The following is a 25,103-nucleotide window of genomic DNA, read 5'->3' on the forward strand; positions in this document are numbered from 1 at the left end:
TTCTTGGAGCTCATGGCTTCTCTCTTGGCTTGTGGAAGGCTATTTCCATTCTCTTGGTGTGAGAGACTAAACACACTTAGGCATCATGTTTACATGGTGATTACTCCAAGGCGACTCAAGAAAGAGATTAAGGCTTTTGGCACTATCTATGTGTTACATGTTACCCAAGAGGGGATGGAAGGCAGTGGACAGCACATAGATGAGGAAATGGCAACTCTTCTTAAGGAGTATGAAGATGTTTTGCAAGTGCCAAAGAGTCTACCACCTAAGAGGGAGATTGACCATGCCATAGTACTTGAACCGAATGCAAAGGTTGTCAACAAGCCTCCTTACCGTTTGTCTAAGGTAGAAAGAGAGGAAGTGGCTAAGCAAGTGCAAGATTTGCTTGCTATGGGTCTTATTCAACCTTCACAATCTCCATTTGCATCTCCCGTTCTCTTGGTGAAGAAGAAGGATGGATCCTTTCGCATGTGCATTGATTATCGTGACTTGAACAAGGTCACAATCAAGAATAGGTATCCCATACCTCGCATTGATGATCTTCTTGATGAGCTCAAAGGGGCAAAGTTCTTCACCAAGATTGATTTGAGATCGGGATATCATCAAATAAGGATGAAGGAAGGTGATGAAGAGAAGACAGCATTTAGGACGGAAAGGGGATTGTTTCACTTCATGGTGATGCCCTTTGGTCTTACAAATGCTCCGGCCACTTTTCAAGCATTGATGAATCGGATATTGGCTCCCCTTCTTTTCAAGTTTGTGCTAGTGTTCTTCGATGACATCTTGATCTATAGCAAGAGCAAAGGGGAACATTTATGTCATGTGAAGCAAGTGTTTGAAGTGTTGAGGAAGCACAAGCTTTATGCAAAGGAGAGCAAATGCACATTCATGGTCAATGAAGTGGAATATCTTGGACACTTGGTGGGTGAGAATGGCATAAGGGCTGATCCTAAGAAAGTGGCATGTGTCAAAGAGTGGCCAACACCAAGCAATACAACTCAATTGAGAGGATTTTTGGGATTATCTTCTTTCTATAGAAGATTCATGCAACATTATGCATCCATTGTGGCACCTCTTACCGACTTGCTCAAGAGGGAGGCTTTCTTTTGGGATTCCATTGCCAACAAGAGCTTCAATGAGCTCAAGGAGTTGCTCACTTCAGCCCCTATACTTGTATGTCCGGATTTTGCAAAGACATTTTATGTGAGGGCGGATGCAAGTGGTAGAGGAATTGGGGCAGTTTTGTATCAAGAGCATGGAGTCATTGCATTTGAAAGTAGAAAGCTTACCGAAAAGGAGATGGGGCTTCATGTTTATGAGCAAGAGATGCTAGCCATACTTCATGCCATCAAGAAGTGGCATCACTATCTTTATGGTGCTCATTTCAAGGTGAGAAGTGATCATAGGGTGCTGAAATTTTTCCTCTCCCAACCAAATCTTTCTCCAAAGCAAAAGAGATGGCTGGCCACACTTCAAGGATATGATTTTGAGATATCCTACACACCCGGGAAGGACAATGTAGTGGCGGATGCATTGTCTAGAATGTGGGCATGCGCTACAACTTCAATCATGGAGGTATATAGTGAATGGATCAAGGGGATTCAAGAGGAATACCTCATCAATGAAGGTGCTGCCCATATTTATACCAAATTACAGCAAGGTGATGGTGGAGAGTTTTCTGATTACAAGCTTCACAATGGTCTCTTGTGGTACAAGGATAAGGTGTATTTGGTTCCTACCTCATTCTACATACCAAAGGTGCTTCATGAGATGCATTCTTCACCACTTTCGGGCCATCTTGGTGTACTCAAAACCTATGATAAAGTGAGCAAGAGTTTTTATTGGAAAGGTATGTCAAAAGAATAAGGATAGCCATCAACTCCCAAGTGGTTTACTTCATCCATTACCTATTCCGGATGGTAAATGGACTTACATTTCTATGGACTTCATCACGGGTCTACCAAAGATAAAGCATGGATGGGATCAAATATTTGTGGTGATTGATAGGCTTACAAAATCAGCCCATTTCATTGCTTCAAAGACCACTTATGGAGCATCTCATATTGCCAAGCAATTTTTGGAACATGTATTCAAGATACATGGCTTGCCACTCAACATAGTTTGTGATCGAGATACCAAGTTCATGGGGACTTTTTGGAGGTCATTATATGAGAGCTTGGGTACTCAAATCACTCCATCTACAGCCTATCACCCTCAAACGGATGGGCAAACGGAGTGCACAAACAAATGGCTTGAGGTGTACTTGAGGCACTATTGTCATGACATGCAAACATCTTGGGATGAGTGGCTTTATCTTGCTGAATTTTGCCATAATTCAAGCAAGCATTTGAGTATTGGCATGTCACCATTTGAGGCTCTCTATGGATATCAAGTACATGTGCCATCGATAGCCTTCCGTGAAGACAAAGTGGTCAATCCATTGGCAAAAGAAGAGTTGGAAAGAATGAGACAGCTTCTTCAACTTTGCAAGGACAATATGAAGAAGGCTCAAGATGTCATGAAGGCTAAGGCGGATGTTCATAGAAGGGATGTGGAGTTTGAAGAGGGTGATTATGTGCTATTGAAGCTTCCCAAGAGTCGGCATAACACTCTCAAAGGTGTAACCAACTCAAAATTGGCTCATAGGTATTATGGACCATACTTGATTATCAAGAGGGTTGGTGATTTGGCCTACAAGTTGGATTTGCCTTCTTCGACAAGGATCCATAATGTGTTTCATGTATCTAACCTTAAGAGGTTTATGGGATCTTTGCCTCAAGAGATGGAAGAGCTTCCACCCATGAATGAAGAAGGTGAGATCATTTATGAGCCGGAGAGGGTTATTGGTAAGAGGACAAGAGAGTTGAGGAATCGGAATATTGATGAATACCTTGTCAAATGGAAGCAATTACCCATGGATGAGGCTACTTGGCAATCATTGGAGTATGTCCAACAACATGGCTTACTTGTGGATGACTTTCCGTGACCAAGTGGTATGGTTTACTTGAGTAAATTGGGTACTATGAGGAGAAGTATACATGCTGTAATTTCTGGACAGCTTTGGGAAGGTCTACTATTGGGCCTATTTTTCTACTCCAACAAGCTTCATGGCGTATCCTAATGAAGGATTATGATGTGGGCTACATATGGCTGAGTGTACATATCATTTTCAGCCCAATATATGGAGTCTAAATGAAGGATTTTCAAGGGTCTTCATCGACTAGAAGGGCTGTCATAACAGTCCCACTCATACACTTTGGGCTTGAAGCTTTGTGGACTTGTATACATCCGGATTTTCATTGTCTATGTGCTTTGGATGTACTTGAGAACTCTTAACCACTTCCCATTGATTACATTAGAGTCTCATACTTTGAGATTGTACATGTTATTGATTTTGAGGACAAAATCTTTGGGAAGGGATGGTTTGTAATAAAGTAGGAACTTTATTCAATAGGGTTAATAATGGGACAAGTCCATGTATAAAAGAGGGGACTTGGACCATGGTTGTAACTTTTGATGATCATTTTTAGAAATGGAAACTCATGTTTCTTGGAGCTCATGGCTTCTCTCTTGGCTTGTGGAAGGCTATTTCCATTCTCTTGGTGTGAGAGACTAAACACACTTAGGCATCATGTTTACATGGTGATTACTCATATTTTCATGCATTACATCCCTTCATTCCACCCCCTCTTCCTTTCCAGTAGGAAGAAAACAATCTGCTCCATGAGCATGCTGCCATGCGAGCTTGCACCACTCCCATGCCAAGGAACACATAAAGTGACTTGTACTTGCAGCCAACCAAAACAGCCCATAGATAGCCTTAAAGCAGTCCTGGCCATGCGCATCCTTGAGCCCAACCTGCTGGCGAAGAAAGAGAAAGACAGGGACCTGCAGTCCTGCGCCTCCCTTCGTACAATCATCTGCAGCTCGACCAGCCCACCAGTCCTCCTAGGAGAAGAGCATGTACCTCTGCTGCTTCTACCCGACCAGCCCTCCTCCCTGCAGAATTGCCCGTTTTTCACCAGAGGGAGAAAGATAGAGCAAATTCAGTTCTCCTGTGATCCCCCTTGCGCATGGAGAAAAGCGCATACTTTTCTGTCCGGCAGCCGCTTACAGTTCCCCGTGTGCATGGAGAAAAGCATGCACTGCTCTGTTCAGCGCTGCCTGCAGCCGCTTGTTTGCCAAGAGAGAGAGAGAGAGCATGGCACCCGTCAAAAGCCTGTAGTGCCTGCTGTCCTTGTTGCAAAGGAGAACCATCCCACATGTGCTCCTCTGTCCAGCAGCTGCCTCTGTGCAAAGGAGGAAACCGGCGTGTACGAGCAGTCCAACTCTCCATGTGTCAAGCTCAAAAGGGAGAGAGGGAGAGAGAACATAAGCTGTCGCTTCAGTCTGCCAGCCCTTCTTCAGAAAAAAGCACACCCTTTAGATTCAGCAGGTGCCTACCAAAAAGCATGAGATAGAAAGAGGCGTGTTTTCCAAAAGCAGGATAGCCTCCCAAATTAGTTTTTTGGGCCACCAAAGGTTATAAAACCTTTTAAATTAAAATCTCTTTGTCCTCTTCACACTTGGGGTTGCCCACACATGGGTTTCCTTTTCGACTCCAAATTGATGCCATTCACACTGTCCACCATGTCCCCGTGCACACCTGCATATTGTCCAGAGAAAAACACAAGGTCGTGACATACCCTCCTCTTGAAAAATAGCAAGCGTCCTTGATTGCACTCAATGGCACAATTTTTTTCAAGATAACCACACCACCATGAACATTCTTGTAACCCTAATGTTAGAAAGGCACATTTTTTTTCATATGTCCAATACCACCCATTCCAAGCTCATATTTTCATGGCTGGTATTGAGGGGGGGTATTAAGATATAGGCCTTGGAACCTTAGTGAACAAGGGTGTAGAAGGTATGTGGGTGTGAATGGTCCCAAGGTCACCTAACCCTAGGCCACTATCAAGCCTATTTAAAGGCACATGCCAAAGGCATTTGTATGAAGCATAGAGCAAGAAGCCTAGTTGTATTTGAGCAACTTAATAAGCAAGATATTTTCTTGTATTTTGGGAGTCTCTCTTCTCCACATAGTTGATCTAGCATGAGCACCACGAAATCTTATCATCCCTGTCCCTTGTCCAATCAGTAGCAAGGCTGTAGCAAACATGTGTCCATTCTTGTACCTTTTGCCTACATGTGACCTATCTCCTGGAGACCCATAAACATGTTTCCTCGAGAAACCTACGACCTGTTTCCACGTGAAACCCTTAGGCTTGTTTCCCTTTGAAAACTTTGTCTTGTTTCCATACAGAACCATTCAACAATAGTGCCAACAATGGCATACATCTCGTTACCTGTTCCCTCATGAAACATCTGGAAACATAGAGATGCCCATAATTGTAGGTCCCTCTGTTCCTTTCCAGCAGGAAGAAAACAATCTGCTCCATGAGCATGCTGCCATGCGAGCTTGCACCACTCCCATGCCAAGGAACACATTAAGTGACCTGTACTTGCAGCCAACCAAAACAGCCCATAGATAGCCCCTAAGCAGTCCTGGCTATGCGCATCCTTGAGCCCAACCTGCTGGCGAAGAAAGAGAAAGACAGGGACCTGCAGTCCTGCGCCTCCCTTCGTACAACCATCTGCAGCTTGACCAGCCCACCAGTCCTCCCAGGAGAAGAGCACGTACCTCTGCTGCTTCTACCCGACCAGCCCTCCCTGCAGAACTGCCCATTTTTCACGAGAGAGAGAGAGAAAGATAGAGCAAATTCAGTTCTCCTGTGATCCCCCTTGCGCATGGAGAAAAGCGCATACTGTTCTGTCCAGCAGCTGCCTACAGTTCCCTTCGTGCGTGGAGAAAAGCATGCACTGCTCTGTCCAGCGCTGCCTGCAGCCGCTTGTTATCCAAGAGAGAGAGAGAGAGCATGGCGTGCTGACACCTTTACCTGCAGCGGCTGTTCAGTGCAGTCAGTCCAGCAGCCACCTAACACCTTCCCTTTTGCAACCCGTCAAAAGCCTGTAGAGCCTGCTGTCCTTGCAAAGGAGAACCATCCCACATGTGCTCCTCTGTCCAGCAGCCGCCTCTGTGCAAAGGAGGAAACGGGCGTGTATGAGCAGTCCAACTCTCCGTGTGCCAAGCTCAAAAGGGAGAGAGAGAGAGAGAACATAAACTGTCGCTTCAGCCCACCAGCCCTCCTTCAGAAAAAAGCACACCCTTTAGATTCAGCAGGCGCCTACCAAAAAGCATGAGATAGAAAGAGGCGTGTTTTCCAAAAGTAGGATAGCCTCCCAAATTAGCTTTTTGGGCCACCAAAGGTTATAAAACCTTCCACACATGGGTTTCCTTTTCAACTCCAAACTGATGCCATTCACACTGTCCACCATGTCCCCGTGCACACCTACATACTGTCCAGAGAAAAACACAGGGTCGTGACATCATGTCTCCTAAAACACTAATAGACTAAGAAGTCCTCACTATGATATGAGAGCAAAGAAACTCCAACCTGTAGGAAGCGCAAGGGTTGTATAGAAGAACGAGAGAGAACGCCCCTGCCAATTTTTACCTCTTTGCCTAATTTTTCCTGATTTTGCCTTTTCCCCCAAATATGCAGTAAGCTTTTCTTGAAAAAAAAAAAAACGAAATGGAAGGCTTTTTGTTACCAAGCAACATGGGACCCTATGAGAATGTTCATTGGCTTCCCCTCTACCCTTTATAAGGATCGATTTGTGCAAAACTTCGCTTCTAGGCTGAAACGGCAGCTTTCATGCAAAGTCTTCACCTTTCTACTGTGAAAAGACACGACTTTTGCAGAGGCCCATATCATACGTAATGTCTATAAACATTAAGGTTAATGAAGACATGACTGCTTGGTGCTTGTACGTGATGATGGAACTGCCCTTGGACTCGTGATTGTGTAGCCAAGCTTAGTGCCCGCCATATCAACACTTAGCCGGTTCTCGTCACAAAATAATTTTCAGCTGGCTGGCCCGGACAATATTCATCAAATTTTCACATGTTTTAACAACAAATATAAATGATGGTGATGGAGGTGCACATTAAATTTCGAACTTCCCAATCCAATGTTTACTAGAGCTCAAGCCCGTCATTAGGCAGAGTTATCTGCAATGGCCGAAGACCAGGATATGCAACGGGATTCATCTCCACCTCCTCCTAATTGCCGACTACAAATTGCGGAGTTTCGAGATTCCGTTCTAACACTCTCTGCAACAGTACAACTTATGCGAAATGAGCAGCAGATGGTACCTCATCAATCATCAAGACGCAAGAAGATGCCTTGGGATTCTGTTTCTTCTTCATCATCTTCAACAGCTGTCAACATCGCAAACTCTGATCGTAATACAAGGTGATGATTTAAAGGCTTCCTTATCTGCTTATATCTCTTAGTTCTCCATATTGGTTCTAGAGATTAATAACCTTACTCTCAATCATGCTTTCATCTCGGGATTAGGACACACATTGTGTTCTGATGTCCAAAAATACGATCCTCCCACCTTAGCCTTGGCTATTCGCTATGCAGAGCGAGTTGTGGATCTCAATTCTCCATATCGGAGACCCTTCAATAAAGGACGATCTTCGAATACTAGATCAAGAGTGGAGTGTTGGGGCTTGAGATGACCTTGATAAACATTATCTAGGTCATGGTGGAAGTGGATCTCTGGGTAGGCGGATGGGAGGATGTGTGGGGCTAAGGCCGGGGAGCGAGAAAGAAAGAAAGAAAGTCATATTAACGTCCACGGAATGCCTTGAAGGCATATGAGAGAGAGAGAGAGAGAGAGAGAGAGAGAGAGAGACTTGCTCGAAAATAGAATTTAATAAGCCTAATGCTCGAAAGACTATATTGCACATAGAATGTGATAAGACTATGGGTGTTGCAGAAGTACTTGAGAGTGGTTTTTGTCCGAAGAGAGTTACTATTCCTGAAATGCAAGAATGAGAGCATAAAGCTCGTTCTAAGCGTTAAATAATGTACATATGCACCAGATTATGATTGTCTTCAGTAAACCCTCCCCCCTCCCCCTCCCCCTCCCCCTGCTCTCTCTCTCTCTCTCTCTCTCTCTCTCTCAAAAGGCTGCTGCAGAGAAAAAGACTTATCTTCGTTGCACTGATGACAGGTTGAACACAGGATGGAGAGTACAATAGCAGCTCAGTCCCTCTTTGCAATGGTGAGAGCAATCCTGAGAACTTTAGTTGTTTAGTAAGATCTCTTTTCTGGATGGAATATCGATTCAGAACCTCCTGCTGTTTATGTGGGCTATTGGAAGTGATGTGAGAGATGATTCAGAACCCGTCTAGCCAGTTCAGGTCAAAGTTTATCCAGCTGTTAACAGGTTTGCATTCACGTCACATGGCAGGTTCCGGGCACAGTGGCTGCTGGTGCCTCCGGAAGTGTGCAGGTTCGATCATGCAGTCTACCTCCAAACAAACTGGGGCTTGGCACATCCATGAGAAGTCTGAGAAGTGCTAGTAGTGGTTTCCAGTGTGGTACTGTTGATCTGCTGAGCCAAGGAGTAAACATCACAAGCGTTATGAAGCAATCGAAATGCCAGCATGGTGGAGCATTGGGTGCCTCTTGTGACTATCAAAAGATTTTGATAGCTAACAGAGGCGAGATTGCAGTCCGTGTCATACGGACGGCTCATGAGATGGGAATTCCATGTGTGGCCGTGCACTCTACAGTTGACCGTCAGGCTTTGCATGTTCAACTTGCAGATGAGGCCGTTTGCGTTGGGGAGGCACCCAGCAGCCAATCGTGGGTTCTATCTTTTCTCATCTCTGTTTAAGTCAAGCTAGGATGAAAGACATAAGAGATTGTGTACAGTCAAGGTTTATTTTCATGTTTATTCTGACCAAAGCATGTATGGTCTGGAGTGTTTAGGTATTTGAAGATTCCTAACATTGTCTCTGCCGCTGTGACTCGTGGATGCACAATGCTGCACCCTGGTTACGGTTTCCTCTCTGAAAATGCTACTTTCGTTGACATATGCAAAGATCATGGTATCAACTTCATAGGGCCTAATGTAAGTTCATCTGTGTATACTGATTGTAAGAACCTTGATTGTTATTGCTGCTACTATTTGAGATTTCAAAGCTAGAAAGTGTGATTGGCATTCTATCTATTTTTAGGCAGACAGCATTCGAGTTATGGGAGACAAAGCAACAGCACGCGAGACGATGAGAAAAGCTGGGGTTCCAACTGTGCCTGGTAGTAAAGGACTGATTGAGGTGAGCAGAAGGACCCCCTTGTTTGATTAGGGAAAAGCAATAAGCCCATGATTTTCACCTCAAATTTCTGATTTGTTGCATGTCAACTTGCAGACTACAGAGGAAGCCATCCAAATTGCCCATGAAATTGGCTTTCCAGTCATGATAAAGGTTATTAGTTTGTTGATTAAAAGGAACCAATGCAGGCTTTGATTCTGGCCGCACCCATCTTGGCTGCCCATCAGTCTTGGATGGGCAGTCTTCCTTGCCCAAGCCACGATGGGACGGGTGGGGGATTGGGATATATGTGTAAGTACTAAGCACCCTCAGTCCAGACATAATTTTGACTTCCAACCCCCTGTTCTTTTTTTCCCATAGGCAACAGCAGGAGGTGGTGGCCGTGGAATGCGTCTTGCTAACGAACCTGGAGAGTTTGTAAAGTTGTTACAGGTTTGGCAATTTTCATTTCCAGTTCCAAATTTAAATCCAAATTTCAGCTGCTTAGTTTCTCAGAAATTGCTTCATCTGTTTGCAGCAAGCACGGAGTGAGGCAGGTGCTGCTTTTGGAAATGATGGTGTATATCTAGAGAAGTACATAAGAAACCCTAGGCATATAGAATTCCAGGCAAGTAGTGTCAGATTGTTTTTCATTTCCTTCTCTTTATTCGTCTTTTGTATAAAAAATTCACATGCGTTTATGAGCTCAACTGAGAGAGAGAGAGAGAGAGAGAGAGAGAGAGAGAGATTGTTTCAAACATCTACAAAAGACCCAAAGGGTATATGAGACCAACAATGATTACGTACGATCCAACTGGATGTCAAAACATGAAAAAATGAAAACATCTAGCAAAGAAAAATGGGCTCATGTACCACGTGGACCCGTGCATACAGTGAATGTAGTTGGAGCCCAGTAGATGTCAGTCATGTCTACCTCCTCAACAATAATAGCACCATCCTCCATAACAGAGTGCATAGTTGTGATGGTCCCCTTCCTGTGGTGAGACCTTTTCATGGCGTTGAAGTATGTCCTACATCTGCAGCTGATGGGTGGAAGGTCGGGATCCCTAGGGGGAGGGGCATCTGGCTCTCAAAAGCGATGGTGCTCTCTCTAGTGACTCAGCGGTTGGGTTGGGGGCCAAAGGGTCGTACGATCGGTATGTAGTTGGTGACTAGTGTGATCTCTCTTTCCTTGTGGAGCCTGGATGACATATCCTCTGGCGTAGGCGGATACAATCTAAGGAAGTCTAAGCAGCATCTCGCTGGCTCTGATTCCTTTGATGTTGTCTCAGCATGACCTCTTGATGGTAGCAAAGCTCCAGTAAGTACAGACCCAAACATCTCTGGTCCTCATATTGCATAACCCGTGAGGGGGCCGAATCCATCCTGAAAAGGATAGTGGAATCTCCCGCGATTCCCATTATAGACCTCTATCTAGGGCTAGTCTTGGACATTCCAAAGCTATAAAGGAAATTCCGACACACTTTCACGTGAGGAAAAGATAAAAGCAAGCTGTTTTAGGGTTTTCAGGGCTGGTAATCAGATTTACGGTTGTTGTACGGACATGCACGGATATTATATAGGCTGTGCGGACAGCAATACGGACATGTATGGAATGTATGGACAGATGCATGCCAGGGTGCAAAATTTGGAATATGGTTGTTCGGTCTCAAAACAGTTGTTTTCGGGTAATTTTCAAGCCTTCTTTTGCTTTCCGACTTGATTCGGGACAATGGACAGCTTATGGGAATGTTTCTCTTCACATGTATGCGTTTGGGGAATGATGTTATCATGGTTATTATGTTGGGCATTGAAGATGGGTTTCCAGGGGTTTACAAAACACCCATGTGTACATCTTCCATACTTGACATCTTACAAGACACCCGTGTGGAAACCGTTGGATCTACATGCATCTATGGATTTGTGGATATTTTGGGACATTGTTATTGTATTTTGGATAACTTGGTGCTTAATCACATTAATGGTTGTGTGTGAACCCCTGGACTCCTTACATTAGGTCGGCTAACCCTATGGTTAGCATCATGTACCTAACACTAAGGGCAGATCTCAGGTGCTCCTATCATCTTGTTCACATGCCATAGTCAACCAACAAAGTGTGCCCTAGGCACACCTTTTGATGGTCATCTAGAGGGGTGACCCTTGCCAATGGTAGCTATCATTGGTGCCTAACATAAGGGCAGATCTCAGGTGCTCCTATCATCTTGTTCACATGCCAGAGCCAATCAACCTTGAGTACTCCAACTCTCAAGCAAGGAGATTCAAGGGGCGGCACAAAGGTGAAGAAGGCGACCATTTGAAGAATAACGCACATCAGTTAGGTGTCTATTTGCAGCCAAATGCAATCTTGTGGCAGCTCACGATTAGCACACCAAAGGGCAGCCTCGTCTCAGCATTAATGCACAGTAGTTGAAGGGTGGCTAGAACAGCATCTTCACGGTGGTCAGCATACAGCAGATTTTGGGCACCCAGATCAGGCCCAAATCAGGGCATAACAGGCCGGCCCAGTTCCTGTGGGACAAGTCAGTCAAGTCTTGTGCTTCATTCTCTTGCAAGAAATTAAGCAAATACACCTATAAGGTGGGGGCCCTTGAGAGGGTGGATTGGCATTCAATGTGGTGTTCATGTGTACATTCTCTCAACCCTAATCTCTGCAATTGAGTTTTCAGCAAGTGCAAAGCCTCATTATCTTATCATTAAAACACTTCCACCACATCAAGCACATGTTACAAGGACAAACCCCTCTTGAGGAGTTAGTGAAGCCTCCTCCGTATCTCATAGTACACGGAATCTAAGAAAGTAGTACTCCTCTGTCTCAATGTCCCCTATCATGCATAGTCTGCAACGCTGTGCCTCTTGTGGTATGCTCTCTGCTCTCCCAGTCTATATCGGTCCTGGGAAGGTAGTGAGAAGGTACCCATAGTTGATCGATGTCAATCCTCATGGCATTGGACATGTGTCTATATAGATATATCGGTTTCTCAATGAAACCATCATCCGCGACTCTTAATAAGTGATCCCGAAGAACTGAAGCTTTGTGGGGAGCTTCATTGAAGACAGCCATGTCTGATTTGTGTAGAGGGGCTAGGTTGAGTGACGAGTTGGATAATGTGGTTGATCACTTGCATGGCGAGATCCAAGAAAAATGCATCTAGACTATACTGAAACGGGGGGAGGCAATCCATTTTCTTAAGCATGTGGACACAAGTTTGTATATGTATGTGGAACCAATTTAGGGAGACATGGGCAAGCTGGTGGGTTGACTAGTGTGGACATGGACAATGGGCATGTACCTTATTTGGTCCAATTGGCACTAGTTGGCTACCTAGACCACTATAAATAGGGTCCTTGGGTCTAGTATTCACATCTCACTCATGAGAGTCATCTGAGACACACTGTAGGAGCTCATCCACCGACTGAAGGGCATGAGCCCAGCCCACGTGAACAGCAACACTCAATTCTCGATGGGCATGAGTAGCACCAGTAGCAGCTCCAGCAGGCCCTCCTTCACAACCAGCAACCCAGCAGCAATAGCAAGAGATAGCCCAAGAGTAGCTGCCACAATAGCCATTCACTCAATGGCTGCATGCTTCAGCAATATCCACTCCACAAGAGCACCCCCGTGTATACCCGGAGGCCATGTGGATCAAACCACCTCGTGATGCAAGAATACCAGCATGTGTGCTGTCCTTGTGGCAACGGCATGGATGACTCAAGTGCTATCCTTGGGAGATGGTCTCTGTCCAGTGTATACACGGTAGATGTAGGTGATAGTCTGGAAGAGGGTGTCAACAACCAAAGGGCCTGCCCCAAACTCAGGCTTACTCTTGATCCTACGGGTGACCTGCAATCTCTCTACCTTCTGCCAATCTTCCTGTCCCAAGTCCAGTGCTCAAAACGAGGTACCATACATCGCGGTCAATCTCATTAATGTGTCAAACATACATCACGGTCAGTCTCATTAATGTGTCAAACAACCGACTCTTGGTGCTTGGTTCCTGAAAATGTGTCTAAAAGCACTCTAGCCAGGCTAGGGTGGCATAGCCTCTTGCCAGGCAAGCATGGGCTACCAGCCTCATGGAGAAAATCGGGCAGTGAAAGTGATCCCGAGGTAAACATATGAGGAGACAAGCTCAACCACATCACCTCTATACATGGACTGTCAGGATGCCACCTGATGAGAATGGTCTTCCCGAGATGCACTATGAGGTCCCTCTCATTACAAAAACTGGGAAGTGCATTAAGGTGTCTTTGCAACCCCTCTGCTGAATATTTTATGAGGACTATGTCATCTCTTGCCACACGAGGATAGGTACCACTGTCTGAGCTAGCCGAGAGCCTGTGCCTCCCAATCTGTCAATGAAGCCAGAGATCTCATCCAATGCATAATCCAAAGAGTGTAGGGGATAGTGGGCATGCCTGTTTGATCCCAAAAGTGCTATGGATAATCCAGGAAATGCCTCTTGGTGCCCAAACCCTGCTGGTCACTGATTCATATAACACCATCACACCCCTCATAATATCTGGTGGGAACTGAAGCTCCTGCAAAGGGACCAAAAGCGGTGATATCGGGACTGAGTCAAAAGTCTTCTTGGAGTCTATAAAACATATAGATCTGCTGTCTGTGTGACATGTCAGAGAGAGAAAGAAAGAAAGTCATATTAACGTCCACGGAATGCAGAGAGAGAGAGAGAGAGAGAGAGAGAGAGAGAGAGAGAGAGAGAGATTAAGATTGAGATTGCAATAATTCAGAATTAAGCATGTCCTTGCATGTTTTGAGTATTTTTGTAGCCTAATTTATAACAGTGACATTTGCAGGTCCTTGCAGATAAATTCGGAAACTGTATTCACCTTGGAGAGCGTGATTGCAGTATTCAGGTTCTTTCCTTGCACGTCTTTGTGTCTTTGTATCTCTGTTCATAAAACTGATCAAGTACCTTGTTATGTTTCTTTTTGTTTGGTAGTGAGTGCGGCTTTGCTTCTGAAATGTGTACTAAACCTTCCCAACAAAATGTAGAGAAGGAATCAAAAGCTTCTGGAGGAAGCTCCATCCCCGGCTTTGACATCTGAGCTGCGCAAGGCAATGGGAGATGCAGCAGTGGCAGCTGCAGCATCAATAGGTTATGTCGGGGTGGGGACAGTTGAATTTCTTCTTTCTGAAGATGGTTCATTCTATTTTATGGAGATGAACACCCGAATTCAGGTATGTCTGAGTCAAAAGAAAATGAGCTTTATTGGTAGCACTATCAACAAAAAACTCAAGATTCTCTGTCCACATCTTAGGCTGGATATAGAAATCTCTGCCAATCAGTGGGGCCCCCTATGGCTCCCCATTGAGGATGGACAGGCAATCTTGCCCATCCAACTTGCCGCCTGTCCTTCATGAGCAGGGATGGTTCTATATCCACCGGTCTTTCTAGTTTGTAGTTCTTGCAAGAAGCTGCCATTCATGCACTCGATATCCCATGAAATCTCCAGTCATGAAGGAAAAACTAATTCTATTGGGTGCAAACGTGAATGCAGGTAGAGCATCCGGTCACAGAGATGATATCCTCGACTGACCTTATTGAAGAGCAGATTCGTGTGGCTTTGGGTGAGAAGCTCCGATACATTCAAGTCAGTGAGAACTCTATTGCAACCTTCTTTATTTTCTCTTCAGCATTTTATGCATTAGTTGAGCTCACAAAAAATTTCTTGGGACTCTATTTAAATTTCTATAGATGGGTGCATTTTAGTGCACAACAGTTATGTCGGCCCTTAAAAATGCTTACAGTCTTTACACAAGCTAAAATATTTCACAAGTGGCTGGTGGACACCATGGGTGTCTTGTGTGGAGAAGTAAACTCACGACACTTTTGGAGTGGACAAGATGTTGCTTGCTTCACACGAGGTGGGCTGACACCACTTGATTCCAACAAGGCTGTCAACCTCACAGTGAAGATCAGGGTCTTTTTGCCTGGCCTTTCCAAGGTGGGTGCTCAAAAAGGAACTGTCAATGAGCTTCTTTTGAATTGCTATGCATGTCAGCCCTGCCAGGCTTTGTACATTTGTTTGAAGAAAGCCCTCTGGGGGATTGCGCGTGAAGAGGGGGACTGCCTCTTGTAGGCAGCCATGGTAGCTGTCCGTGAGCCTCTTGACATTGTTGAAATATCAGGTTTGCATGTTTGGTTAGTGAAAGGAGCACATCAATATGCTGTGTATTTGGCATTTGTGATTTGAGGGGAAGGGAGTAGGTGAAAGAAGAATCTAGAAAGTGGTCAAAAGGTGTAGATGAGTAGCTTAGATAGGGATGCATTTATGAAGGTCAAGGAGGTGGATGACATCTAGAGTTCTGTTGGGGACTACAAATCTGGTTGTACCATGGTAACTTTTGAAAGGTGGCATAGTGGCCAAGCATGTATGCTGCCTCGTTTCAAAGGTAGCAGCTTGCAGTGTCCATGGCATTTCATGTTCTTAGGTTGCTGATCTTTCTCTTCCCCATAAGTGCACTGGAGGGTAACAGGTGGTTGCACTGTGGTGACACTGCCTCTTCTGAATCACCGTTCTCTCTTAAGCCTACTTTACTATATATAGTTCCGTTTTCAAAGCTGCTTGGAACTCGGTGTGATTGTGGCAACTGGTATTAAACTCTTACCTAGGTTTCCTGCATTGTGAGATTCCCTCTTGCTTATTTCTCAGCTGTCCTTAGTTGTCCAATACTTAGGAAATGACTCTCTTAACCCGGGTAGTAACTAACTGTGTATTTCCTAGTGCCAGTGAAGTTTGTAACCTTTGGGGATCTGGTTCTTACAATGTTCTCACCATTCACACCCAAGTTTTTTAATACAACTGATTTCCATAAAGAAAGATTGTAGGTTCCCATACATCATGGCTCTAAAATACGCATGTCTGTTTAGTTCCCTCCCTTTATGTGGAGGGACATTTGCTTTTTCATAAGAGTCTCATGCTATTTACTTGTAATTTCCCATCCATTGTATGGATTGGATCTTGCTGGTCCAAGGCCCATAGGCAGCCAGGATCATTCCTGCTGTGGTAGAGGCTATATGTGTAACCATAACTCTCCACTCGTCATACGAGTGGGGACTTGGACTGGCAATATTGCCAATTTGCCTGTCCAAGGCCCATGAGTGGCCAGGATGGGTCACGCAGATGGTGGGCAGACCCCATATTTGTTACCCACTTCACCCTTTCTCTGGCATACAGCTGTTAATTATCAAGGAAAAGGTCTATCCAGTACATGTGTCATTTTTGAGCACATTGATGATGCATGAGTGTCCCGACTATCTACCTGTTTTGAGTTGATGTTATTGACATTTGTTGCCTTTTCTAAAACCAGGAAGACATAGTCTTGATAGGGCATTCCATTGAATGCCGCATAAATGCAGAGGATGCATTTCAAGGGTTTAGGCCAGGACCAGGTACTCTTTCTATAAGCTGACACATCATACTTATCTAAGTTTTTGTAGCAATCCTTATAATAACATCTTTGTGTTGCTTATTTGTCAGGTCGGATAACTGGCTACTTGCCGCCTGGAGGGCCTTTTGTAAGGATGGACAGTCATATATACTCCGATTATGTGGTTCCGCCAAGCTATGATTCTCTTTTGGGAAAGGCAAGCGCAGCAAGCCTGCACAATTCTTTATTCTTTATTCTACTGCTTTTATATTTTGTCACATTGTCCACGCAAATAGGAGGTGAAGGTCGAATGATCACTTTGATTAAGTAAACAACTAAATCTATAGCTAAAAATTTAGGTACACAAGGCGAATGCCCATGCTTGCCGGTGTGCGGCACACACAGATTAGTTCTTGTAAGTATTGATTTCTAGTTTTTTGCAGCTCATTGTATGGGCTCCGAGTAGAGAGCGAGCAATCGCTCGCATGAAGCGAGCGTTGAATGACACCATTATTACAGGTAAGGAGTCAATCCTTTCAAGCAACTTGGAGATTATTTGGGTTATGCAAGAGCTACAGTTTTTTGATGGTAATTTTGTGTATACTGATATGTCATGTTTGCTTTGTGTTGCAGGGATACCGACAACAATTGACTATCACAAACTTATATTAGAAGTCGAGGTAAAATGTGGTGGATTTGGATGGAAGAGTACTTGAAGTATTGGTTACTTTATAGAGTTCTTGATTTTCTAGTTGTGTGTCCACAGGATTTTAAGGACGGAAAGGTCGACACAGCATTTATTCCGAAGCACGAAAAAGAGTTAGTCAAGGTAAGTAGATATTGCTTTTCATTCTGATCGCTTTAGGACTCCATAGGTGATTTTCATGTGTTTGTTTGAGATGTATTAAAGCTGAGTTTCCTCTTTGCAGCCGACTGCCCTTTACAGTGAAAGAGATGGCCAAGGCAAAGGCTTGAGTTCAAGAAGTTTTGAGGCCCAAGGAGTTTTGAAGCCTGCTACTTGCTGACCTGTTTGTCATCATTTTTTCAAAAGTTTCTTAGGTCATAACTTTCATAGAGTCTCTCCAGGGAAGTGCTTTTGAGTGATGGTCTTATGTAGGGCCTCTATCATGAACTAAAGTCTGTAGGTAGAGAGCCCCAAGTTCCAACACTACAAAAGTTTAACAGGAGTGGGAATTTCTAGGTCTCAAGATTTATTTAAATACATCAATCTCAAGTGTGGGTTTGTACAGCCACGCGGCCAATTTTATGTTTTGCTTATTGCTTGAAGCATTGGCTTACAGAAGACGATTTCCTTTATTTGTTTTGGGGTTATTGCCCATATCTTGAAACATTGGTTTACACGAGAATGATTTCTTTTATTTATTTTGGGGTTGATGCAACCTGTGTGTATGCGGTGCCCCTTCGTGCCTTCCTCCCCTGCATGTGCATTATCTTCCTTCCCCTCAACTTCCCGCGCTTCCCATTCTCACCCTCCTGACTTTATTTGTCTTTCTGTTGGTGTGCCTTTCTGCCCCCCACTGGTGTCACGCATGCTTTTCAAGAGGTAGCTTATTGTGACTCTCGCCCTCCCCCCGCAGATGATTCCTTGGCAGTCACTTCAGTCTCCTTGGGGGCCACGACCTTGGTCTGCAAGCTTGTTGGCAGCAGACCTGCCTGTGGCCAGATTCGAGACCTGCAGGCCGTCCTTGTTAGTGAGGAGGGGTGCATCGTTAACATCCAGTTCCTTGGCCACGATAGGTACATTGGATTGAGTTCGACTCGGCCTCCCTCGCAGGAAAGGCAATCTCGTTGATCTCGGTTAGAGGTGGGGTTCCCATGTTTACTTTGATAGTTGGAGACATGGCTTCTCTCCTCACTCTGACCTGCTGCTGGTGCAATTGGGCTTCTCAATCATGGTTTGCTTTGCAAGAGTTTCCAAGTTACATCTCGAGCTTCTTCTGGTAATTGGGTGTTATTGGCTAGGTTGTTGAGCTCCGTCGAGATGGAGAGTCATTTGATTGAGAGAATCAAGCATGCGTATTTGTGGAGATTTGGAGTGAATCATGTGCTCACTTGGAGAGCTAAAAATTGATACGATTCCATGATCATTTTGAGTGTGATTTTTGCAATGAAATAGAAGCTTTTGGTTTTTTATCGATCTAGAAAATCTCCTACTATGTGAAAAATGAATGGTTGTCCTCTTTACAACAACAAATTGCCAAACGCCAAAAGGAAAACTACTAAACTCCCAAAAAAACTAATAATTTGAGATTGAAACACGCTTAGCGAAAACAGAGGAAAACCACAAGAATGTGGAAACCATGTTATACCATAAAAGTACGACACTTTTTCAAAAGGAAGTCTCACACAAAGTCAACTCGAGTGACTTTGGAATTTGAGGAGTGTTGGAGGAGAGTGTAATGCCCATCAAATTTGTGTTGGGGGGCTCTTGGAAGGTGGCACAAAGACACCAAACCAAAGGTACTGAAGCCGCACTGACCATCATATGGAATGTAAAAGATGTCTTGCATCCTACCCAAAAACAAGTGGTTGCTTTTAAGAGTAGTAGAAATCTTTAGACAAAGTAGAGGAACAAGCCTTATCTTTACAACAAAGAGCATCACACGAGCAAAAGGGAGTAGAATTGAGAAAGTGAGGGGAGCATGCAAGACAAGAAGCTAGGTGACTCTTTTTGAATGAAAAGCTTTCATATAGGAGTTCCATACCCTCAAATTGGTAACTCCCGATCTTTGATTGATGATATGTCAAGCCATGTGACATAGGAGCAGTGCGATGGTGGGCTATCCATTCATCTACATAAACAATATCGTGAAGGTTACGAAGGGACGAATTTTAGCTATGGATCATAGGTTTTTTGTTTGTCCGTCTTCTAGTTGAATTAATTGAATCCTTAGCATATGTTTGGGTGTATTGGATTATGGACGTGGTCTCATAGATCATATTCTTTTTCCTCCTTTGGATGTTAAAAATATAAATAGAGGAATAAATAAGTAAATGGTGTACATATATGTCTCTCTTCATAGAGAAAATAGGTTTTATGTGTTATTAATCAATCCAGGCTACATAGCAGTAAACCACCTACCTACCTTGAACATCCCTTAACAAGGCCGATACTGATCTCAATCCCTACATAGGAGGTCCTCACACTTAACAAGAACAACTCTCAGTAGCTTCAATGTCAAAACAATACATATACAAGAAGGGCCTGAGATAAGACATCTCGATTCTCTACAGAAAACATATGATGGAACAAGTTTAGTAGAAAGCCAATGTGGGAATGCGCTATGACTAATAGCTTGATACTTCCAATAATACATCCTCTCCTCCAAAAGCTTTAAGTGTGGATCCTCCAAGCCTCTGCAATCTTGTCTTCCAATTCCATCCAAAACCATCCATCAGCTTGTCATGTCCTTTATCTACCCTCAAGTCCTACAAAGATGAGCATAGAAGTTGATATAAGCCCTTCGAAGTATAACATTGGAAGCTTTTAGAGGACAAACAATTTGCTTGCACAATGAGGAAACTTCTAGCTATGTAGGGTTGCTTCACAGTCTTCTAATCTAGGCTTTGCATTGATCACCATACTTCCTAAAGGCATATAAATCTTACTACCTCAAACATGTAAATCTTACTACCTCCAAACATGGTATTATTCTCTAATCTTACTATTTTAAACATGGTATTATTCTCTAGCTAGACTAGCTTTCTTTCCTTGTAGCCAGTGTGACCAAGAGATGCAGGTCCCAAATAAGTCGAAACTTGGTCTCCCAATATTTAATGACTAACTAAATCCATATTGCATAGGAGGATTGATTCCCTTGATTTTTTATTTTTTTGGGAAAGTAAGGGAGCCAACCACTAGTCCATTGACCATGAGGCTAGATTCACCCCCATAGATTTGGACATAGATAAGATTTGCCACCAACTGCCCAAATCCTAGCTTAGAGAGCATCTCTATATTATGTAAAGGAAGAGTTTCACAAAGCTGCTACGAGGCAAGAATTTAGAAATCAGGGAAGGGGAGGAGGTTGGGGTAAAATTTGATCGTGGCAAGAATTTGGAAATTTGGGAAGAGGTAGAATTTGAATTTGGAGGTTTGAGGAGACCAGGTAGAGTTTGAATTTGGAAGTTTGAGGAGATGCGCAAAGCACGGGTCAGCCCATTACTACTACAAAAAGGATCAGTGTACCCTGTCATAATCTCTTTCTAAATCCTATTGCAAAACACACACATTTTTGGCTAGAGACAGAGGCGAAGTTCTTCTCTCTTTTATATATCCATGCTCCTTGGGGGATACTACCTTATGGAGAAGAGGGGTAAGCCTGTTGCAAAACACACATTTTTTGCTCGAGACAGGCGCGAGGTCCTTCTCTCTTTTATATATCCATGCTCCTTGCGGGATACTACCTTATGGAGAAGAGGGGTAAGCCTGATGGCCACAACTTTGGCCAGGATCGAATATATTAATGTGAGTGTGGTCATAGAACAATGAGAAAAACTTTCACAAGCCGTAGACCTTGCTGTTGGAAGCCTTTATTGATGGTGAAGGAAAGTAACATGCAATGATATCACACCAGCCCGTCTTGTCTTTGCCCATCCATGCCCATCCATTTCAAGGCCATAAGTCATTCTTCCTCACTTATGTCTCTCTCTCTCTCTAACCATTCAGGAAGCCAATTTTTAGTGGAATCTGTCATAGGCTTCATCTTCCTTCAAGCTTAGGCTGCTCCTAAAATATGACACAACCCCTTAGAGCCTGCCCTCCTCATCCTTGACCTCCGAAGCGCTTTCCATAAAGAGGCGACAGACGAGCCGAATTGGGTGACCTGCAGAAGGCGGCGAATTGGGTGGCCTTTGGAGGCGGCGGCCAGCGAGCAGCCATCGTAAAGCAGGCGGGTGTCGCCCATGAGAGGGACTAGGGTTAGGGCTCCAGCAACATTTTGAATTCACGTTTTCTTGGTTACAAGGGGGCAAGCATTATTATTTGCAAGAGTTTCTCCCATTTTTGTATTGGGTGCCTATTTTATTTATTCACCCATTTGTCTTGGCGTTAATTAATGTACGCTACCCGTGGGCAGGCATTAATTAATGCCTAAGGTCCTCACTCCTATCGTGTCTAAAAGGCACGGTGCATTTAAGAGGCGGTTCAAGTGGGATCCATGGGGCTGAGGGGGCCCGATTTTGGGCGGGGTCGATCTGGGCCGTTGAATTCCCAAAAGTCAACTAGGGCCGCCCGATAGTAAACTAGGGCCCCAAAGTAAACTAGGGCTGCCCCACATAACAAAAGAATATATTGCCTAATGGTAAGACTATGGCCACCCTCGTGTCTAAAAGGCACGGTGCATTTAAGAGGGGGTTCAAGTGGGATCGATGCTGAGGGGGCCCGATTTTGGGCGGGGTCGATCTGGGCCGTCGAATTCCCAAAAGTAAACTAAGGCCGCTCGATAGTAAACTAGGGCCCCAAAGTAAACTAGGGCTGTGCCACATAACAAAAGAATATATTAATATGGGCCAGATACCTTAGCTAGCAGAAATTATAGCCTATTGGTAAGACTATGGCCACCCTAGCGGCACGTCGTGGGTTCAAATCCTTTCTTTTGCATTTTGAGACTTAGGCAAAAAAATTATAAGTCCAAACTCGGGAACTGGAGTAAACTAGGCAATATGGCAAGCTCGACTTTACTGTGCGGAGCGGCCCTAGTTTACTTTGGGACCTTAGATCTAACTAGGGGAGGCGAAACATGACATCTTTTGCATTTTGAGACTTAGGCAAAAAAAAATCTAAGTCCAAACTCGGAAACTAGAGTAAACTAGGCAATATGGCAAGCTCGACTTTACTGCGGGGCGCGGCCCTAGTTTCCTTTGGGGCCCTAGATCTTTTGTAAACTAGGGGAGGCGAAGCACGACATCTCAAAAAAAACTTGGCGATCCGATGGCCCAAATCGCCCCCGCCCAAAATCGGGCCTCTTAGCCGTAGATCCCACGTCCTTTTCCTATGTGTCCGTCCTTGGCTCTCAGACCACTCCAAACTTGAAGGGATATCACCTCACAGGCTCTTTGCTGCCAACAGTTACAAGCCCACAGCTAACTTTGAATGACTTTCCTCTTGAGGATGACTAGCTCTGACCTAGCTGAAGTAGAATCTCTCTTTTCTGAGTCAACTAGCACTTCTAGTTGCTCACACCACTCAAACCACACAAAATCCCATCACAATGGATACTCAACTGACCGCACCTGAATCACTGCTGCCACACAGAAAGCACTCAGAACATAAAACCTTCCTACTGTGCTAATAGTAGCTAATAGCTCTGACTATCATACGAGGCCCAAAAATACTTCTTACACACTCAGACAAGTCAGCTCAAGATCCTCTTACTCCCAGATGATGGTTCTGATGTTCTGCTTACACAGAACTAACTCTATATACTTTCTCTTCTAATTCTAACTCAGAATCAGTTCTGGCACAAAAGACACTTAATCTACCCTCTCAGAGATCCCTTCTCCATCATCTCACTCAACTCAACACAAATAAATCATCAAGGCACAAAAACTCACCAAACTACAAAAAAACACAAGCTCAAAACACTCTACCCTTCATTCAAACCAAACAAACAATCTCAACAAGCCTAAGACCTTGGGCTTCAAAAAAAAGAAAGCACAAGAAACTTTCTGGATCTGCCCCACAAATAGACCCGCAACTTTAAACTTCACATCATCATCATCTTCATCCTCCACTAACCAGCTTTCAACTAACAAATAGGTATAGTCAAAGAAGTTCTAATCTGGATCACATTTGTAACAGAGGTTTTGCTTAGAGAATCCAAGAAACACCTTGGCCAACTTCTCTTGGCTACCTCCTTGTGCTTTGATCCAAACACTCCTCCCTCACTGCATCTGACTCTTCTTTGTAGACCTAGAAAGACATGTAGGCATCTCCAGTGTGCTACACTGAGACCTGCAAAAGCCCACACAACTGCAGTTCTTTCCTGGTAGTCTCTCCAACCTTACTGCTATCAACCACACTTGATCAATCACCCCTTTTCCTCTTCAAGCCATGTTGCCGCCTTTGTTCTCTTCTAGAAGATTATGCCACTTGCCTTCCATGATTGCCCGTATTGCTTCTATTTTGGTTTAGCACATTTGCATTTTTCCTTTGCCTGCCACACGTCTTTGGCTACCTTGGATTCACACAACACTATCATACACACAATCTATATATACACACATCATGTTTGTGAGGGGCTTAGATTTCCCCTCACAACATGCCAAACTAGAAATGCGCATTCTCACTTCTGAATGCATGTTCATAAGTTTGCAGGTATCCAACCACACATGTTCTTATCTCGGGATGCATGTTCACAATTATACTGGGCCACACATGTTCCTAGGTCCCGACACATGTTCCTAATGCCGTGAATGCATGCTTATAAACCTCAGAATATCCTAGATCACTAAGGTCACCCCTATAAGAATGATATATACCAATCCATGATGCTCCTATATGGCCTACATCCCAAGATAGATCTATCTCCAATAAAAATGGATCTAAGTACATATCTAGATCAAATGAAAATCTCTCTAAATCCATATGCATAATCCTCTCTCCTACGAGGTCTCACCTCAACAAAATTGTGGCTATGCTCATGTGCAATGCCTAACTACCCAAACATATGCACTAAACCTAAGTGAATGCTACCAGGTATGCTATGAGAGCTAGGAGTAGAGATAGAATCATAGATATCCTCGTGAATAGAAGACCTAAAAGAGTAGCCTGACTTATCTAGCACTAGGAACTTAGGTCTATGCTCCTCATGCACTATCGTATGCTCATCAACATGTAAGGTATCATCATCCCCAATCTCAAACATGCCAATGGATGCATCACTAATAAAAAATTGATCCACATGATAGTCTAATGCATCCATATCTCCTAATGCATCACTATGATTGACTGGAAAGTAGGTAGACATAGGCGTATCATCAATCATAATGCTCAGAATGTTCACTGCCATCCCTCCCATCAAGATCATAATACTTTGGGGCCCTAGTTTACTATCGGACGGCCTTAGTTTACTTTTGGGAATTCGACGGCCCAGATCGACCCCGCCCAAAATCGGGCCCCCTCAGCCATCGATCCCCCTATTAAATGCACCGTGCCTTTTAGACATGAGGCGCACCCTCTATCCCATATGTCAGCACCCCCTTACAATAGACCACCGCTCTAAGCGTGCCCTGTCCGTCCCTCTTGCTTTGCCCTTTTCTCTTGTGCGTGCTTCTCACCCTCTTGTAAATAAAGCACTTCCAAGGTCTTGCTATCGCATCTACTAAGAAGGTGCGTGCATGCCTCCTCGAAACTGAGGCCTCTTCTTAGACAGAGAGGAAGAGCACAATGTCCTCCACAGTTGTTTACGTCTACAGTGCCTGGGAAGACCCCCCTCATAGAGAAGAGGTTGC

General features: G+C 44.2%; 1 protein-coding gene across 1 annotated transcript in view; it reads left to right on the plus strand.

Annotated features, from left to right (window-relative positions):
- LOC147634580 (biotin carboxylase 1, chloroplastic-like) overlaps positions 1-18,011 on the plus strand; it is a 30,567-nt gene extending 12,556 nt beyond the window's left edge. Inside the window, exons 2-17 of the mRNA XM_086803688.1 lie at positions 8,128-8,178; positions 8,368-8,765; positions 8,892-9,033; positions 9,140-9,238; positions 9,332-9,388; positions 9,596-9,667; positions 9,753-9,842; positions 14,051-14,110; positions 14,250-14,435; positions 14,756-14,848; positions 16,569-16,650; positions 16,739-16,845; positions 17,072-17,147; positions 17,262-17,308; positions 17,395-17,457; positions 17,558-18,011. Coding sequence (XP_086659814.1) covers positions 8,140-8,178; positions 8,368-8,765; positions 8,892-9,033; positions 9,140-9,238; positions 9,332-9,388; positions 9,596-9,667; positions 9,753-9,842; positions 14,051-14,110; positions 14,250-14,435; positions 14,756-14,848; positions 16,569-16,650; positions 16,739-16,845; positions 17,072-17,147; positions 17,262-17,308; positions 17,395-17,457; positions 17,558-17,653 — 1,707 coding nt within the window. The 5' untranslated portion in view covers positions 8,128-8,139 and the 3' untranslated portion in view covers positions 17,654-18,011. The remainder of the gene's footprint in view (positions 1-8,127; positions 8,179-8,367; positions 8,766-8,891; positions 9,034-9,139; positions 9,239-9,331; positions 9,389-9,595; positions 9,668-9,752; positions 9,843-14,050; positions 14,111-14,249; positions 14,436-14,755; positions 14,849-16,568; positions 16,651-16,738; positions 16,846-17,071; positions 17,148-17,261; positions 17,309-17,394; positions 17,458-17,557) is intronic.
- The last annotated feature ends 7,092 nt before the right edge of the window (positions 18,012-25,103 follow it).

Source organism: Cibotium barometz, chromosome 10, assembly GCF_041138505.1.
Source record: "Cibotium barometz isolate CiBa-2024 chromosome 10, ASM4113850v1, whole genome shotgun sequence".
In the NCBI taxonomy this organism is placed as follows: domain Eukaryota; kingdom Viridiplantae; phylum Streptophyta; class Polypodiopsida; order Cyatheales; family Cibotiaceae; genus Cibotium; species Cibotium barometz.